General features: G+C 41.3%; 1 protein-coding gene across 6 annotated transcripts in view; it reads right to left on the bottom strand.

The window, feature by feature from the left end:
• LOC135224543 (BTB/POZ domain-containing protein 2-like) overlaps window positions 1-19,537 on the bottom strand; it is a 393,635-nt gene that overhangs the window by 280,392 nt on the left and 93,706 nt on the right. For 2 of the 6 annotated variants that reach the window (XM_064263621.1, XM_064263622.1), the window contains exons 2-3: window positions 11,508-11,671; window positions 11,031-11,171 (exon numbers count right to left, since the gene is read on the bottom strand). In XM_064263621.1, the coding sequence (XP_064119691.1) occupies window positions 11,031-11,171; window positions 11,508-11,579 (213 nt within the window). In that variant the 5' untranslated portion in view covers window positions 11,580-11,671. The remainder of the gene's footprint in view (window positions 1-11,030; window positions 11,172-11,507; window positions 11,672-19,537) is intronic. The other 4 variants (XM_064263623.1, XM_064263625.1, XM_064263626.1 and 1 more) reach the window with 2 other exon arrangements.

The raw sequence follows: 19,537 nt of genomic DNA, 5'->3' as shown, positions 1-19,537 counted from the left end.
TGGTCTTGTCACGATGGAGTCGTTGACACGTAGACGTGGCGGTTATAAATCAGTTATCACACGTTTTATTGGGAAGATGACCAAAGTGATCGATTCAACTGATATTGATGCTATAACTTCCCTTAGGGATTCTCTTTTAGATAATTTGAACAAAGTTCTTGTTTTGGATGAACAAATTTTGGATTCAGTTAAAGAAGAAGAAATGTCGGATGAAATGATAAATCAAGCTGAATATGCAAGAGACGTCCGTACACATATTGGCAGACTCAATAGCTCTATTACTAACAGTTTGAAGTTACTAAATCCGCTAACGCAACTACCGCCACTACCTACAGCCAGTGTTAGATTGCCCAAACTGGATCTTCCACATTACTCTGGAGATATATTAGAATGGAATTCCTTCTGGGAACTATACCATGTGTCAGTACATCAGCGGAAAGACTTGGAACCAATTCAGAAGTTTTCATATTTAAGAAGTTTGCTCACAGGAGAAGCTTCGAAATTAATCTCGGGATTTAAATTTGAGGCCGCCAATTATCCACAAGCTGTAGCTCTTGACCCTAATGAGTAACAATACTCTCTCTCTCTCTCTCTCTCTCTCTCTCTCTCTCTCTCTCTCTCTCTCTCTCTCTCTCTCTCTCTATACTACAAAGATGTATGTTTTTTAGTATGATAAATAAATGATTTACTATTTTCAAATATTAATATTAATTTCTGGGCTCAGCTCGTGTCGGCCTATGAAAGGATCCTTAATATCATTCTTTCTAGGTAAAATTAATCTAAAATTACCAGAGAAAAACAAAATTAAGAAAATGTCAGTAAACTGACTCGCTCACTCTTAAAAAAGAAAGAAGTTGTCGGTTATGGGTAATAGGGGCGAGTGGGAACACTCAACCCGAGACATTCACCCCAATTAGACCCTTCCAATCAGAATCCCCACAAGAGAGAGCTGATACCAACGGGCGATGCAGCCGCTACTACTACTACTAGAGGACGCCACGGACAGCAGCGCCCCTAGCGGACATCCTTAATATTTAGCGCTAGCGTCCAGACGCATTTTTCTCTGTGCTGTGCATTTTACGAGGATTTATTATCTTCTTCAAGATGGAACGTTCTGCAATCGCAACGGCTAAGTTAAGTGCCTCATAAGTAATGTTTTACTATATTTTTGTCTTCCGGGAACCAGTATTTTCCTTCTAATAGGTCATATACGGTTTCCCGGTTGTCTCGTGCGGCGCCATGCTGCCTCGTTAAGAATTCCCGTCCTCCAATACTGGGACTTCTTATACTTTATGGGGCTTAACTTTTACGTTCATCGTTTTTACATCGAGTTTTTAGCTAGTTTAGCCCCCTTACCATTTCTCTTAGTTTGGTATTTAGGGCTATTATTATTGTTCCAGCCCAGCATCCCGGCTCTTGCTCTTCATCGCTTTCGCTGGCTCCGAGTAGGCTTCTGTTTCCTCGAACAGTTTTGCCTCCTCCTGGGGCTTCTTTTTTCTTCTACTAAAAGTGTCTTTTTTCCATCTTTACGATGTAATTTTTATTCTATTTAGGGTGTTAGGCTAGCCTAGGTGCATGTTCCATGATTTGGTACAGCCTGGTTCACGTGCCCTCCCACGGTTGTGTTGCTCGCGGGCTTAGGCCACTTGCGGTCACGTGTTCCATCGCACCTTACCCTTCCCTTCCCTCCCTACCAGGTATAGGGAGGTGCTGGGGGACCCCTTGGTTGTCATGACAACCTCAGTTTGTGACTCCTCCCTCCCTCTCTGAGTGGCCAGAGGGGTTCCTCCCAGCGGGGGGTATAGGGCGACCACTCATAGGGTACCAAACGTGTCTCCGAGCGGGTAGTTTTGTTGGAGACGGGGGAGGAGTAGGCCACCCCCCCCTCTCTCTCTCCCGCCGTTGTTACGCCAGTGACCCTCCCTCCCCCCCCTTCCCCAGGTTGCTTCAGCCACCTTCCCTTTCTATAACGAACGGAGCCTTCCGTCGCAGCCGGGGCAACTTTGGTATAGATTAAACTGGCTCCGCCAGCGGGCGGGGTGGTCACTACTAGTGGTCGGTTGCTTGCCTACTATATCCTTATATCTCTTCCCCCGCTTACCGGAAGGGCAAGCTTGCTTCTTACCCGGGCACTCTTCTAGTAGACGGGTGGAGGAAGGTTTGATATTATTGTATTTTAAGGATATACCCTAATTTTACGATGAGTTGTTTAATTTTATTATTCATATGCTTACCATCCCCACCATTTTTCGTCGTGGTTTCCTTTTACCACCACTCCTGGTTGGATTCTATCTTTTGTCCCCGCCGTCGGCGGAGCATAGCCTAGGACAACCAACCAACCTTGTTACCACACGTATTATGGCGGGGCTCTGGTTTAATCTAACTTTCTCGCTCCGGCACCAGCGGAGCAACTGTTAGACTGTAAGTGTTCTCCTGATACTCATGTATTTTTCCACTTACAGGCTACCAACTGTCAGGTCCCGGCGTGCAACGCGACGTTGTACGACCCTGCGGCCATATGAGTGCAGGTCTCACGCTCCTTGTGCCACGTCATTCAACGATATGATCGTCTGGCACCCGGAAGCCTGCGCCATCTGCTACGACCTAGTCGGTCAGCTGGTGGAGGGGGTAAGTCGATTATAGGCTTCTTTATCACTTACTAACAACTCTTTTATTACATAAAGTTTGTTAACCCCGTTCCGCCATTGGAAGCTCATCTCGCCCTTTCTTCCAGGCTACTAGTGTGAGGGAGGGTCGCCCTTGCTACCCTGAAAGCGTGGGTGGGCGGCTTCGGGAAGAACGCCGCCAAAGGCCAGCCGTACATCCTTGATAAGAAGCTGGCCGTCCAGATCTTCCCGGCGGGCAAGTCAACAGGGTACGTTGACCCCTTGTCCGCAGCCCCTCTCATAGCCTCCATCCCAGCAAGATCTCCAGCAATCTTTCGGGGTCCGTAGCTTCTCAGGAGTCGGTCCGGACGTCGCTGCCCTGGACCTAAACATCGAGCCGATGGCGGTTGGAGTAGAGGATTTGTTGGTTGAGGTAGGTGTGTCGGGCGCCCAAGGTCTTTCCTTGGGTGTTCCCTTGGATCTTCTCCTGTCCCTTCTTCGAGCGCCTCTTTCCAAGGCTTTGTGGGATCTGAGATCCCTACCCGCTCTCCCGCTCTCTCTGTACCTCCTAAGGTGAAGGGACAGAGAGAACCGAAGACTCTATCTAAGACGACTTCTAAGAAGTCGTCTTCGTCTTCTTCGGCTAGGAAGTCTTCGACTTCTTACGCTGACGCGGTGAAGGCCAAGCCGAGCTCTTCTTACTCGAAGAGCTCTAGAAGCAAGGCTTCTAAGGAGAAGGCTCGCGCTTCCCGCCGAGCCAGTGCCTTCTCCTGCCTCCACCACATCCACTCCGGCAACGCCGGTGGGAGGAGCGGGATCCAGCACCTTTGATCCCACTGCTTTCTCAGCAGTGGTGATGCAACATGTGGGGTGAGATGGTTGGTTCGCAAGTCCTCCGCCCTGGGGACGAAATTTTGAGCAGATGTTTGCAACTGTCAAGCACCCTGTCTCAATCAGGCCAATCCATCCAGGATCTCTCTAACAGGGTTAGAGAGAATGAGGACCGAGTGGCTGGGCTCTCTCAGGTCCCTCTTCCAGTCTCCCCATGGCCAAGCGCTGGTATTTTCCAGCTCCCGCCCATACGACTCTCTGCCAGCTTTCTCTATGGAGAACCCTTGAGAGTAGCCGCCTACGCTCCATTTAAGGATGGGATGATCTCTATCCCGGAGTGTGGAACTCGAAGGATTGAGGACTTCGAGTTTTATCCTCCGGGTCTGGCGCAGCCTTTCATCGGCTATGCTAGGCTGACTGTAGCGGCTCTTACTAGGAAGACAAGATCTCTAGGGAGATGTTCTCTACAGTAGGGATCATGCCCCAACGGGAATGGGTTCACTGCCTTGAGGACTGGGAGTGCACAAAACACTAAGCTCCAGGCCTATAAGAGTCCTTTTCTTTCACTATTTTTGCGACGGAAGAAGAGGCTTCTCTTCCGTTCGCCACGAAAATAGTTGAGAGGACTCTTCAGGCAGTCCTCAAGGATGAGCCCATGCCACAGCTAAGGGAGGCGGAGTCTACTTCTCCGCTCTTCCCAGCTTTTGGAGAATTGTGGGAGAACTTGCCAGCCACATTCACGCTTGGCAAGCTCAAACCGGACTGCGCCATGGACCAGTTCGGCGAGAAACTTCCAAGACTGCCTGATTCCTTGATTCAGGCGGAGTTTGACGCGCGAAATAGGTTTGGCAGGTCCCTCAATTCTCTAATAATAACGGAATGGCTGCTCTTTCATATGCTACAGAACCGCTGTTTAAGATCTTGGCCAAATCCCAGCTTCAGACGGTTCAGACAGATGCTTTCGACTTCTTCCAAGCTAGGAGGAATTGCCGAAAGCACGTTCTGCAGGAGTGCACTATTAGGCACGAGCCTAATAGACTCCTGGCTTCTAGCATGTGGGGAGCGGATCTCTTCCCAGAATCCGCTGTAAATGAAAGTGCACCACGAGGCTGCTAGGCTCAACGAGAGCCTTAGAGCTAGGTGGGGAATTTCATCTAAGAGGAAGCAAGAATCCGCCCCCACTGCTGGTAAGAAACCCCCCAAAGAAGTCTGGTAAAAGGTTCCAGCCTTACCAGAAACACCAGCAACAGCAGCAATTTGTCCAGGCCGTCCGGTTACCCAACAGGGACAACCTGGTAGTTCGAAACAGAACCAGCCCATCCTCCTGCTGTCTCCTCAATCACAACCGTCGACCTCCTACGCACTCTCGCCGGCCTTCAACCCTACGTATGAAGGTCAGGGCTACACTCCCTTTAACAAGCAGCCGGACAGGTAGGGCGAGAGGCTACTTTCGCCAGCGTGGCGCAGGACTGGGCGACAAGGAGCAGGCAGTTCAGAGGAGGGCGTGGTGGTCAACCCGCCCATCAACAATGAGGCTCCCCAGGTAGGAGGGAGGCTGTTCCTCTTCCGTCACAGGTGGGGGTTCAGCAATTGGGCACAGAGCATAGTGTCCAAAGGTTTGGGTTGGAGTTGGATCAAAGATCCTCCTCCAATCAAATCATTCCACCAAATACCATCGGAGGAATTGACAGATTACGCGGAGGAACTCCTTCAGAAAGGAGCTATTGCGAGAGTCAAGCATCTAAAATTTCAGGTCGCTTATTCAGCGTGCCAAAGAAAGGCTCAACAAAAAGAAGGGTAATCTTAGACTTGTCAAAGCTAAACTCTTTCATTCGTTGCGACAAGTTCAAGATGCTTACCCTCTCGCAAGTAAGGACCTTACTTCCGCGTGGAGCCGTCACATGCTCCATCGATCTTACAGACGCATACTATCATATCCCTATAGCCAGACACTTCCGCCCATTCCTAGGGTTCAGGCTAGGAAATCAAACATTCTCATTCAAAGTGATGCCCTTCGGTCTGAATGTAGCCCCCAGGGTATTCACGAAAATAGCAGAAGTGGTTGTACAACAATTGAGAACTCAGGGAATCATGGTAGCAGCGTTAACCTCGACGATTGGTTGATCTGGGCACCAACCGTCGAGGAATGTCTCAATGCCACCACCAAAAAGGTAGTTCACTTTCTGGAACATCTGGGGTTCCAGATAAACAAAACGAAATCCAGACTTACCCCGGAGTCTCGTTTTCAGTGGCTGGGAATCCAATGGGATTTGTCTTCCCACAATCTGTCAATTCCAGTGGCCAAACGGAAGGAAATAGCAAAATCGGTCAGGCAATTTCTCAAATGCAAGCAAATATCAAGGAGAAACCAGGAAAGAATCCTAGGGTCCCTTCAGTTTGCTTCGGTAACAGATATCCTCCTGAAAGCAAGGCTAAAAGATATAAATCGAGTTTGGCGATCGAGAGCAAACACCAAATCTCGAGACAAGTTGTCAGCAATTCCACAGATCCTTCGCAATCAACTCCGTCCATGGTCGAAAGTAAAGAACTTAGCCAAGCAGGTACCCCTTCAATATCCCCTTCCAGTGTTAACCATTCACACGGATGCCTCCCTGTCCGGGTGGGGGGGATATTCTCAGTTCAAACAGGTTCAGGGACTTGGTCAGTTCAATTTCGCCAGCTCCACATAAACGTTTTCTGGAAGCAATGGCAGTATTTCTTACCTTGAAGAGACTGCTTCCCCCGAAAAAGGTCTCATCTAAGGCTAGTTTTGGACAGTGCAGTGGTAGTTCATTGCATCAACAGGGGAGGGTCCCAATCCAAGCATGTGAACCATGTCATGATAGCCATTTTTGCCCTAGCAAACAAACACAAATGGCATCTGTCCGCCACTCACCTGGCGGGGGTAAGAAATGTGATAGCAGACGCTTTGTCCCGGTCAGTGCCTCTGGAATCAGAATGGTCCCTAGACGACGGGTCATTCCAGTGGATAAGCCGGAGAGTCCCAGGTCTCCAAGTTAGATCTCTTCGCCTCACAAGCGAACCACAAGCTCCCTTGCTATGTGGCCCCCAACCTGGACCCTCTGGCTTATGCCACGGACGCCCTGTCGTTAGATTGGGATCAGTGGAGAAAAATTTATGTTTTTCCTCCAGTGAATCTTCTCTTGAAAGTCTTAAGCAAGCTGAGGACTTTCAAAGGAATAGTAGCTCTGATTGCACCGGACTGGCCCAAGAGCAACTGGTATCCTCTTCTTCTGGAATTGGGTCTCCGACCTCAACGGATTCCCAATCCCAAGCTGTCACAATCAGTACAATGAGGACTGTGTTCGCTTCCTCAGGAATTCTTCAGACCCTAACTTTATGGACTTCATGAAGTTTGCGGCTAATAAAGATGCTAATATTGATCCACAAAATATTCTCTTCCTAGAATCAGATAAGAGAGAGTCAACCATTAGACAATATGACTCAGCTGTTAAAAAATTAGCATCTTTCCTGAAAGAATCAAACACTACAACCATGACAGTTAATCTAGCTAGATCCTTTTTCAGGTCCTTGTTTGAAAAAGGTTTAGCAGCTAGCACTATTACTACTCATAAATCGGCTTTGAAGAAGATCTTTCAGTTAGGTTTTCAGATAGATCTGACTGAATCTTATTTCACGTCTATTCCTAAAGCCTGTGCTAGACTAGACCTTCTCAAAGGCCTACTGCAGTTTCATGGTTCTTAAATGATGTCCTCAAACTAGCTTCAGATACTGACAACTCGTCTTGTACATTCATAATGCTTCTTAGGAAGACATTATTCTTATTAAGCCTAGCTTCAGGAGCTAGAATTTCAGAACTGTCGGCTCTATCCAGAGATGCGGGTCATGTGGAATTCCTCCCCTCAGGAGAAGTTCTGCTTGCTCCGGATCGTAGCTTTTTAGCTAAAAATGAGGATCCTCTGGCAAGGTGGGCTCCTTGGAAAGTCATCCCACTTCCCCAAGATCCTTCTCTCTGCCCATTATCAACTTTAAGAGCCTTTCTATCTCGTACATCCTCAAGATCCTCAGGTCCTCTCTTCATGAGAGAAAAAGGTGGTACTTTGTCAGTAAAAGGTATTAGACAACAAATCCTTTACTTTATTAAACAAGCCAATCCTGATTCATTCCCAAAAGCACATGACATCAGGGGAGTAGCCACCTCAATTAATTACTTTCAACATATGAACTTTGAGGATCTTAAAAAGTATACTGGATGGAAATCCCCGACAGTCTTTAAACGTCATTACCTAAAGTCCTTGGAATCTTTAAATTTTCAGCAGTAGCAGCGGGAAACATGTTTCTCCTGATCCTGTATAGTAGTCGTAGTATAGATCCAGGTTCTATTTCTACCTACCTCAGCCAACATGCCTCACCCTATCGCCATGCTACTCGGATATTCTAGCCTTAGCCGCTGAATCATACCAGTGGATTGTCCCTTATTTTTTTGCTAGGGACATCCACACTTGTACTGTTGTTGTACTTCAGTGTACCTACCCTTATTTTTATGCTAGTGTAGGACACAATGTGTTTGTATATTATGTAAATAATTTTCTAAGTAAATCTATTTGTAAGAAAAAATACACTGCATTATATTTACTGTGTTTACTGTAATTTTAAGTACTTTACATTACTAACTTTCTTTTATGTTACTGTTTAAAATAAGTTAGACTTAAGTACTTAGTTTATATGCTGTAATTGATTTACTTATATTATATCCCTCATTTTACAACTGCTTTTCATTTGTCCCTTTTTTCCCATCTTGTCTGTTTCTCTGGTACTCTTTCATAGGCCGACACGAGCTGAGCCCAGAAAAGGGATTTTGACGAAGGAAAAATCTATTTCTGGGTGATTGGCTCGTGTCGCCCTATGAAACCCACCCTGTATTGTTTGCCCCCCCTGCAGGACAAGATGTTTTTTAGATTAAGGATGACCGCGCTAGGGCGCTGCTGTCCGTGGCGTCCTCTAGTAGTAGTAGTAGCGGCTGCATCGCCCGTTGGTATCAGCTCTCTCTTGTGGGGATTCTGATTGGAAGGTCTAATTGGTGAATGTCTCGTGGTAGTGTTCCCACTCGCCCCTATTACCATACCGACACGTGCGACACTTCTTTTTAAGAGTGTAGGCGAGTTCCCCCAGTTTTTACTGACATTTTTCTTAATTTTTGTTTTTCTCTGGTAATTTTAGATTAATTTTACCTAGAAAGAATGATATTAAGGATCCTTTCATAGGGCGACACGAGCCAATCACCCAGAATAGATTTTTCCTTCGTCAAAATCCTTTTATACAGCAATAATATCAATTCATTAAAGAAAATACCATAGTGGAATTAGTAAGATTTTAGTATTATATTTAAAAAATTATCGAAGTGAATGAAGGAAATCCCAGTCTTCTCTGTAACCTTTTTCAAGATACCAGGTACTAAAACTGTCAGATATATATCATGTTCTGTGACAGCCAGGAGGGGGAAAAGCTGGGGGAGAGCTGCAGTGTTGCAATCACGTGGTCCTGACTATCTCTCTCTCTCTCTCTCTCCTCTCTCCTCTCTCTCTCGTCTCTCTCTCTCTCTCTCTCTCTCTCTCTCTCTCTCTCTCTCTCATTTACTGAGACTCGAGATTTTTTATGTACTTGTACTATTTGTTTTTAATACTTTCAATAATAATAATATAATAATCAATAATAATAATAATAATAATAATAATAATAATAACTGCAATTACAAAATTCATATGTGATAGTATTTTAAAGAAATACAATACGTACTAATCTATCCATGTCACTTTTAATTAAGGTTAACTCTCTCTCTCTCTCTCTCTCTCTCTTTTGCCACACAAGATAATAATGTGTCATAGTGGTAACTCACTCCTTCTCTTTCGCTGGAAGCGTTATAAACAGAGAGAGAGAAACTCTCTCTCTCTCTCTCTCTCTCTCTCTTTTACCGAGATGAAAGAATTTTTATGGTACTAGTATGTAAAATGTTTATTGATAATTTCAGTTATTTAATAATAATAATAATAATAATAATAATAAAACTTTAATTACAAAATTCATAATGGTCGTATTTTAAAGAGATGAAAATGACCTTTCCATTTCACTTGTAAGGATAATTCCTCTTTCTTACCGAGATGAGAGAATTTTTATGGTAGATGCACATGTTTATTATATTTTCAAATAATAATAATAATAATAATAATAGAAGTAGTAATAATACGATAACTAATTTCAAAAGAAAATTCTTCCCTTTGTCTTTTTCTGTATCAATTTCCCCACCTCAACTCGAGTGACACTCAAGCTTAGCAATGCCATACAATGGTTAATGAATTTAATGGTTTTATGTAATCTCTCTCTCTCTCTGGACGTGTATGTAATAAGTTTATCATTAATATTTTCCAATAATAATACTATAAGTACAAAATTCATATCTGAGTATTTTAAATACAATAATCATTCCATTTCTCTCTTTTAAATACTGTAAGGACAACTCTCTCTCTCTCTCTCTCTCTCTCTCTCTCTCTCTCTCTCTCTCTCTCTCTCTCTCTCTCTCTCTCTCTCTCTCTCTCTCTTCACAAGATACTTGTCATACATTTGGTGTTTCTATTTCTTCCTTTTATCTCTCTCGCTCGCAGCAAAAGAATTGATAGACAGACAAACATAATTGCACAGTCCTCACCCGTATTTGCGTTCTCCGGATTCGCAGACTCACACATTCATAGATTTCTCACTGGAACATACCCCCCTTTATTCACAGGAAATTTGCCTATTTGCAGTATTTCTCTAAGAGAAATATCCACAAATTCCTATTTTTGTATCAATTTCATCATAAAATGCACTTTCTGTGATAAAACTATTAAAAACCCAAGTTTAACATTTTTAGTGGGTTTTTCTTAAGTTTTAACTAACAAAATAGGCAGTTTTAAGAGTTTTAAAGGTGTTCCAATGATTCTCGGGGGGTGCATCATTCCCTGCAAATTTGGGGGTTTGGGGGGGGGGGGCACTGTAACAGAAATATGAGGAGGAAAATGTTGAAGGTTGAAGAGAGAACATCAGAATTGTTGGTGCAAACAGTGTCTATCTCTAAAAAATCAACATCCTGCTAACACAGTAATAATTCCCACAGAACCTGAAGTTCTTAACCTAGATTCCAGTGGAAGGCGTCCTGGGAAAAATAATGTACAGTACCATGACAGTAGAAAACAGCCATCAAATCCCAACAAGTACCTATACACAATGGCGGCAAGAATTCTGACAAGAGCCAGAACACACCTAGTGGGGAACAGGTGTATGTACTAAAGAGTCATCAGGGCAGCCATTCGATCTTTTGTTTGAATGCCAACTCACCTATCAGCATGGAGATATAAGCTATCTTTAACAGTAGGTAAGATTGATCCCAAATAATATGTATTAGTATGTACAAACATTAGTGCTCTATTACATAAATGGTTCCAAATCAAATATCCAACAAATGTTAAGTTCCTAAAAATTATAAAAATATTGTAAATTTCAAGGCTTAAGTTCTGTTATTAAGCTTGTATGTCTAGTAAAGTGCAACATAAAGCATAAAAATTACAGCAATAATACCTTTTGATTATTTCCACTTCCAACGATAAATGTACAATCAGACCACTGCCCACTCTGCAAAAGATATCCAGCTCTCTGACTTATTCTAGACATTCCAGTTTGCCAGTCTGTATTTGAAGTGCTCTGAGCCATTTCCCTTATCTGTAAACCAAAAAACTTTCATTTCATCATGAAATATTTATAACATTAACTCTGTTAGATGAAATAAAGTGCTTTTAAATATTTGAATTTTTTAATACATTTTACTCAATCTTTTATAAAAATAAAATCATTACAGTACTTTATAAATTTTTTTATTCAAGTGAGACACCACTTCTCTGAAAAAAAAATAAGTCCTTTCTTCAATCTTCACTCCACCTGGGAAGCAAGGCCAAATCTGGATCCAATAATAGTGGTAGTAAATGGCAGTCCTAGAAAATTGATGGTTTCAATATGAAAATCATATTTTTATAATAAAATTGTTTTATTCATACTTACCAAGCAATTATTCAACTGCAGCATTGCTACGCACAGCAGACTTACTTTCAAATTTCTCGGTAGCGCCGCCATTGTTAGTGTAGGTAACTAGTTACCGCCCACTTCCGGTAAACAGATATGACATCATCACACCTCTTCAAATGGATTTCGGCTGCCAGCTCCACCTGTGGGGAGGAGGGAGGGCTCAAATCAAATAATTGCTTGGTAAGTATGAATAAAACAATTTTATTATAAAAATATAATTTCAGTCTTACAAAGCAATTACTGTATTCAGTTGACTCCAAATTGAAAGGTGGAGGGTAGTGGATATAACACATTCTGAGATAAATAAATCATCAGGAGGGTTACAGAGTGAAAGCATAGACTATTATGCTTGTCATACCTTACCTGAGCAAGGAAACAACAAATTACAAATGCCCTTGCCCTGAGCAAGAACCACATACACAAACAAACAATATACAGTGGGGCCCCCATATTCGTGTTCTCCGGATTCGCAGACTCACACATTTGCAGATTTTTCTTTGGAACCTATCTAAAAATTATTGGCGGGAGGACTCACCCATTTGCGGGGTTCTCTGTGGAACATATCTATAATTATTCGCGGGCCCCCCCACTATTCGCAGACGCGAATTTTTTTGTACAGATATAATCTGTATTTTCATGTTATTTACTGTATAATGTGTACATAATAATATGAAATCATACGGCACTTACTTGTGATTTATGTTGATTATAGATGATGATGATATTATAGCCATGCAACCTGATGAATGACAATTAAGATAAACTGCACAGCAAAGTAGAGGAGTTACAGATCCTCTGAGGGCGCCTCGTCACCTTCTTCAGGAGGCGCTTTGTCAGGGATTTCAGGAGCCATCACCATCTTGAGGTAATTGTACAATTGTACAAACAAGTCAAGATAGGGCTTCACTATTTCTCTTATAGTATTGATGAAACTTGTAGCCCTTTCTTTATTTCTATCCGATGCCTTGACTGTTGTCTACACCGCCCTGACAACCCTGATCAAATTGCAGAGACCACGAAATTTCTCAAAGGCCTGGTCCGTTGATGGGATAGCATACTAAGGAGGGAGGCAAGTTCTTGTCCAAAAGTGACCTTCACAAGTATTTTGCCCTGCTCATATTCAATCTCAATGAAGGCAACTGCACTTTCAGTCATGCGGTAATGGGCTGCTACTTCTCCATGACTTCTGCCCTCTCTTAACATGACTATCACGTCTATTGTCTCATCAGCACTCATTACCTGTAAGGGCCTCTGATGCTTAGGCTCTTTACCAGAAGCCTTCGGAGAAGCAGAATGTTTAGAGGACATTTTAAAAAATGAATCTTAGTCAGAAGAAGTGTATACTGCACAGGCAAAAAACACACATGGGAGAGACCATTGAACTTACATATGTACGTACTGGGTCAATTGGGTATGCATTGTACAGACTGTACATTTTATGAAATGTTTTAAGATGATTTCTAAATATGATACATAATATGTACATAAAGTTTTAGGATGATACTAAAAGTATGCAGACCATATCTAAAATACGCAAGACAACGGAAATACGTATACGTACATAGTAGGATACGTATTTTTCTGTCTGCGACATGCAGTACATGTACGTGTATTTTTCATGTATACGTGCTAAATACATTTTCATGACAAAATACATTTTTATGATGAAAAAAGCTTTATTAATTTTCAAATATTACAGTTCTGTAGTACTTTCATGTAAACACAGCAAAATGTCAGTAACAAAATTGGGTTTTCTTAAAAGATGCTTTACCCAAGCCAACTTTCCGCAAAATGACAATTTGTCCAAAATTGCATTTTTCCTAACTATACAAACCTGAGGTCCTTTTACAATAGGAAGGTACTAGCGGCAGCTGGATAGGTCATAAGCTTTCGAACAAGGGGTTCGGTAGTTAACTGCTTGTCCGACAGGCGCGCGCGCGCGACTGGGAGGTAAACAAATCACTTTTGCTTTTGGCCCAAGCAAAAACTGCAGAGTGAGGGGTGGCATGAGGTGGGGTATGTGTAAAAGGACCTCAGTTTGTATAGTTAGGGAAAAATGCAATTTTGGACAAAAAAATTGTCATTTGTTCCGACACGGCATACAAACCTTCGGTCCTTTTACAATAGGAAGACTCACTTCTTGGTGGGAGGAATCTGAGTCTTTTGTGAACAGACTGGTGTTCGCCCAACCTTGGAAGTCTCCCTGGTCGTAAGAGCGAGGGAGGGATCCAAGCCTCTGTCCGATTGATCGGGGTGTGCACCGCAGGATCAATGGTCAGACCTCTGGACCGAGTACTTACCTTACAGACCTTACATACCTTACATCTTGTTCGGGTTGCCCCAGGTCCCTCAGTGTGAGGCACCTCTAATGTCTACCAGAGAGTTGCTAGTACATCTTCCGGTATATTTTGCATCTTCCAATCTTGGATGGTCTGGGATGCAGTTTAGATATTTGTCGAGCTTATTCTTAAACACATCTACGCTCACTCCTGATATATTCCTCAGATGAGCTGGGCAACTGCATTGAATAGACGCTGCATTATCGATGCTGGTGCGTAGTGGATTAATGTCCTGTGTGCTTTTCCTTTCGCCTTATTTTTTCCTGGTATAGTTTTGGGCACTATTAATCTACCTCTGCTTGCTCTTTCTGATATTTTTAGTTCCATGATATTTTCTGCTATTCCTTCTATCTGTTTCCTGTTTCCATCTGAATTATCATGTAGCGTTCTCTTCTCCTTTCTAGACTATATAATTTTGAGAATTGTAGTCTTTCCCAGTAGTCTAGGTCCTTAACTTCTTCTATTCTAGCTGTAAAGGACCACTGGGCAGGCGTCTGGCTGTCCCGTGATCACGAAGTGACCACGAGGCGGTAAGGGAGATACGACCACCCAACCTAGGCCAACCAACTGATCAGAGAGAAGCTATCGGGAAGCAACTTGAACTGAAAAGCGGTAGCATACAGGCCCACAGGGCTAAAACCAACTGATCAGAGAGATGCTATAGGGAAGCAACCGAACTGATCAGCGGTAGTATAGGCTCTATGAGCCAGGACCTAGGCTAAGCCAGACGCCTAACTAACCTAACGATGACAAAATACATATAATAAATAAAATAAAATGAAAGAGAGAAAGTAATATAGCAGGAGAAAAAATCCAGGAGTGTACGACTAACCCGAAGGCAAGTCTACCACTCAAAGCTAGTCAGAGGCCGATACTAAGAACCTGGACTAGGGTCTGGATAGAAAAAGCCTACATAAGGTGAAATACATGCATGCATGACAACCTGAGTAGACCTTAATCTAAACAAAGCGGATAATCAAATAGAGCGTACATAAATAAGGGATGTTCTAGGTATGGGAGACCAAGAACGAACCCATCACGCGGCAGAACCATGCTGCCATGCTTCCGCCCACCCCGAGAACGTATTTTATACCTAAAAAACGGCAATGATCTGTCTCATGGGACGGAAAAAAAACCAACTATCGTAAATACCGAGTACTTAACTTAGCTGCTGCGATAGCTGCACGCTCCATTATAGTAAAAATCCACGAAAGGGCACAAAAAACACAGAGAGAAAATTAGCACGTGTGGCTCCTGGCGCTAACTTGAAAGGATGGCCACTAGAGGCGCAGCAGTCGGCAGCATGGGATGGAGTAGTAGTAGTACGAGCTGCTCACTCTGTGGGTCGGCTCCCCTCTTGGAGGGATTTTGTAGTGGGAGATTTCTATTGGCATTTGGCTCGTGGTAGTGGTCTCACTCGCCTAGTGTTCATACCGACACCTCCTAGAGGGTGAGCGAGTCAGTTATACTGACCTTTTTTCTTTATTTTTATTTATTCTCTGGTATGTGTTTAGTACATTTACCCTAGAAATAATAGATTAAAGGATATTTCGCGCAGCGACACGAGCCAATCGCCCAGAAATAGATTTTTCCTTACGTCAAAATCCCTTTTGTACACTCTCTATTTGTGCAATATCCTTTTGATAGTGTGGGTACCATATCATATTGCAATATTCAAGTGGACTACGAACATATGTTTTATAAAGCATAATCATGTGTTTCAGCTTTTCTTGTTTTTGAAGTGCCGTAACAACATTCCCATTTTGCTTTACATTTTGCCAAAAGAGTTGCTATTTGAATCATTGCATAACATGTTCCTATTCATCATCACACCAAGGTCTTTAACTGCTTCCTTATTTGTGATGGTCTCATTATTAGGTCCCTTATATGCATATAGCTTTCTTTCTCTGTCTCCATAATTTATTGATTCAAATTTATCAGAGTTAAATACCATCCTATTTACCTCTGCCCGAATCATATACTTTGTTTAAGGTCTCTTTGTAGAGCGTTCCTATCTTCATCACAAGTAATTTCTCTACTTATTCTTGTGTCCATCAGCGAAACTCTACTCACTACCGAATCCTTAACATTATTGTCTATGTCTTCAATCATAATAACAACAGTATTGCAGCTAACACCGTACCTTGCGGCACACCGGATATTACCTTGGCTTCATCCGATTTCTCGTCGTTTGCAATAACTATCTGTTTTCTGTTGTGTAAAAATTCTTTTAACCATCTTCCTACTTTATCCACGATATTGTGTTTTTTCTAATTTTCTTCGCTATATATTATGGTCTACTTTATCAAAAGCTTTTGCAAAGTCTAAATAACCACATCTGTTTCATTTCCGCTTTTCATATTTTTGAATATGTTCTCTACGTGGACTAACGTTTGGGTTTGTGTACTTTTTCCGGGTACGAAACCATGTTTGTCCTTTATTAACAAATTATTTTTTTATTAAATGTTTCATAATATTTTTCTTCATTACCCTTTCATACACTTTCATAATATGTGATGTTAGACTACACAGGCCTATAATTACTTGCCTCTAGTCTTGATCCACTTTTGAAAGTAGGGGTAATATATGCTAATTTGTGCTCATCATAAATCTTGCCTGTATCTACACTTTGTCTTAATAATATTGCAAGTGGCTTTGCGATAGAATGAACTACTTTCTTTAACAAAATAGCAGGAATTCATCAGGCCCTGCAGCAGCTCCATTTTTTAATTTCATTAATAGCCTGCACAATATCAGCTTCATTAATATCTATGTCAGCTAAATATTCACTATTTTCATCCCTTACTTCTATATCATTATCTTCATTATCTATTCTAGGGGTGAATTCTCTCTTATATCGTTCTGCCAGTATGTTGCAAATTTCCTTTTTTTCATTCGTTAATCTCCCTTCAATTCTCAGAGGGCCTATTTCTATTCTTCTTTTATTCATCTTCTTCGACATGAGTATAATAGTTTGGGGTTTTGCTTGATATTTAATAGGGTTTTTTTCTTCTAACGTCCCTTTTTTCATTTTCTTTTGATTGTATAATCTTTTGTTCTGCATTTTCTATCTTACTTTTTAGTTCTATAACTTTCCATGCATTTTTTTCTTTTGCAAGACCTTTTTTTCCACTTTCTGATTTTCTGGAACAAGATCCTTCTGTCTCTTGGTATGCATGAATGATGTTTACTTTTCTTCTTCGGTATATATTTTTTCCACTATTTTCTCCAATATTTTATATAATATCTCCGTATTTACCCTTATGTCATCACTTACGAAATGTTATCCCAATCTTTGTTTAATTCTTCATTAATTTCTGACCATTTTATATTTTTACTGTAGAAGTTGTATTTTTCCATATCCTTCCCACTTTTTTCATTTCTTGCTTATCTCTATTTTCACTTGCTTTGGAATGACTGTTAATTCTATGACATTATGGTCTGAAATACTCGCATTATAAACTATTATTTCTTTAACATAATTCATCTCGTTCACAAATCTAGGTCTAAGTATTTTCCTTTCTTGTTGGCAGGTGATTTATTTGTTGAATGTTGTATTCTAGTAGCATATCTAATAGCTTTTCAAATTGCCTCTTATCTTCTGCACTACTATTACTCTCTTTTTTTATATGTATAAGTACAACCACAATACTCCTATTCGTTCTTTCCATTCTACGAAAGGAAAGTTGAAGTCACCAGATAGGAGAATAGTCCAGTCCTTGTGATTTCTACATATATCATCCAATTTTTCAATTATTAAGTCAAACTCTTTAGTATTAGGAGGTCTATATATTACTATGTTCATCAATTTTTCAGATTCAAATTCTACCGCTATTAGTTCACATTCTGAGTTACTATATTTCTCATATATTTTTCCTTGTTTTTTGTCTTTCCCATATATTGCGGTTCCCCCTTGATTCCTATTTTTTCTATCTGATCTATAAGTTTGGAACCCTTTTATTTTGATCATCATTCCCAGTCTCTTGGGAATACCAGGTTTCACTTATATTCATTATATCTATTTTCTTTTCATTTTGGGTTAGTTCTTCTAAGTACTCTATTTTTCTTTTTGAGTTACTCGTAACTGAAACCCTGCGCATTCATCACTATGATGGTTTGCGTGTTTTCTCCTTCATATTAATACTGGTAGTAATAAGGATTTTCCATGTCTCTTTCCTGTTTCTTTGGTATGTTGTTCTTTTTTTTTCTCCAGAAAATTCTGACATTAAAAAAATCCAACTTTTTCCATAATATTTGATCTTCCTTCATCATAATTATTCATTTTGTGTCTGAATCTGCAATTTTCTCCGTTTCTGCAATATCCTCTTGCATAATAAAGGGATTTTGACGAAGGAAAAATCTATTTCTGGGTGATTGGCTCGTGTCGCCCTATGAAAGGATCCTTAATATCATTCTTTCTAGGTAAAATTGATCTAAAATTACCAGAGAAAAACAAAATTAAGAAAATGTCAGTAAAACTGACTCGCTCACTCTTAAAAAGAAGTGTCGGTATGATAATAGGGCGAGTGGGGAACACTACCACGAGACAATCACCAATTAGAAACTTCCAATCAGAATCCCCCCAAGAGAGAGCTGATACCAACGGTCGATGCAGCCGCTACTACTACTACTAGAGGACGCCACGGACAGCAGCGCCCCTAGCGGACATCCTTAATCTAAAAACATCTTGTCCTCGCAAGGGGGGGAAAACCATAAAAAAGGGGGGGTTTCATATGGGCGACACGAGCCAATCACCCAGAAATAGATTTTTCCTTCGTCAAAATCCCTTTTCTGGGCTCAGCTCGTGTCGGCCTATGAAGAGTACCAGAGAAACAGCAAGATGTGAAAAACAAAAAAGAACAAATGAAAGCAGTGTAAAATGATGGATATAATATAAGTAAATCAATTACAGCATACAAATTAAGCACTTACTAACTTATACTAAACAGTAAACAACAGAACGTTAGTAATCTTAAAGTACTTAATGGTAATTATAGTAAATTACAGTGATGCATGTAATATAAACAAAAAAGGGATTTACTTGAACATATTTACAAAATATCAAACACATTGTGTCCTACCCTAGCATAAAATAAGGGTAGGTACACTGAAGTCCATCATTAATACAAGTTTGGCAAAATATATACAAACACATTGTGTCCTACCCTAGCATAAAAATAAGGGTAGGTACACTGAAGTACACTATCAGTACAAGTGTGGATTTGCCCTAGCAAAAAAAAATAAGGGACAATCCACTATATGATTCAGCGGCTAAGGCTATGATATTCGAGTAGCCTGGCGATAGGGTGAGGCATGTTGGATGATGTAGGTAGAAAGGAGACCTGGATCTATACTACAACTACTATACAGTATCAGGGGAAACAATGTTTCCCGCTGCTACTGCTGAAAACTTTAAAGATTCCAAGGACTTTAGATAATGGCGTTTAAAGACTGTCGGGGATTTCCATCCAGTATACTTTTAAAGATCCTGAAAGTTCATATGTTGAAAAATAATTAATTGAGGTGGCTACTCCCCTGATATCATGTGCTTTTGGGAATGACTCAGGATTGGCTTGTTTAATGAAGTAAAGGATTTGTTGTCTAATACCTTTTACTGACAAAGTACCACCTTTTTCTCTCATGAAGAGAGCACCTGAGGATCTTGAA

Source organism: Macrobrachium nipponense, chromosome 12, assembly GCF_015104395.2.
Source record: "Macrobrachium nipponense isolate FS-2020 chromosome 12, ASM1510439v2, whole genome shotgun sequence".
Taxonomy (NCBI): domain Eukaryota; kingdom Metazoa; phylum Arthropoda; class Malacostraca; order Decapoda; family Palaemonidae; genus Macrobrachium; species Macrobrachium nipponense.
Note: the sequence above shows the minus strand (reverse complement) of the source record. Positions and strands in the feature narration are given on the sequence as shown.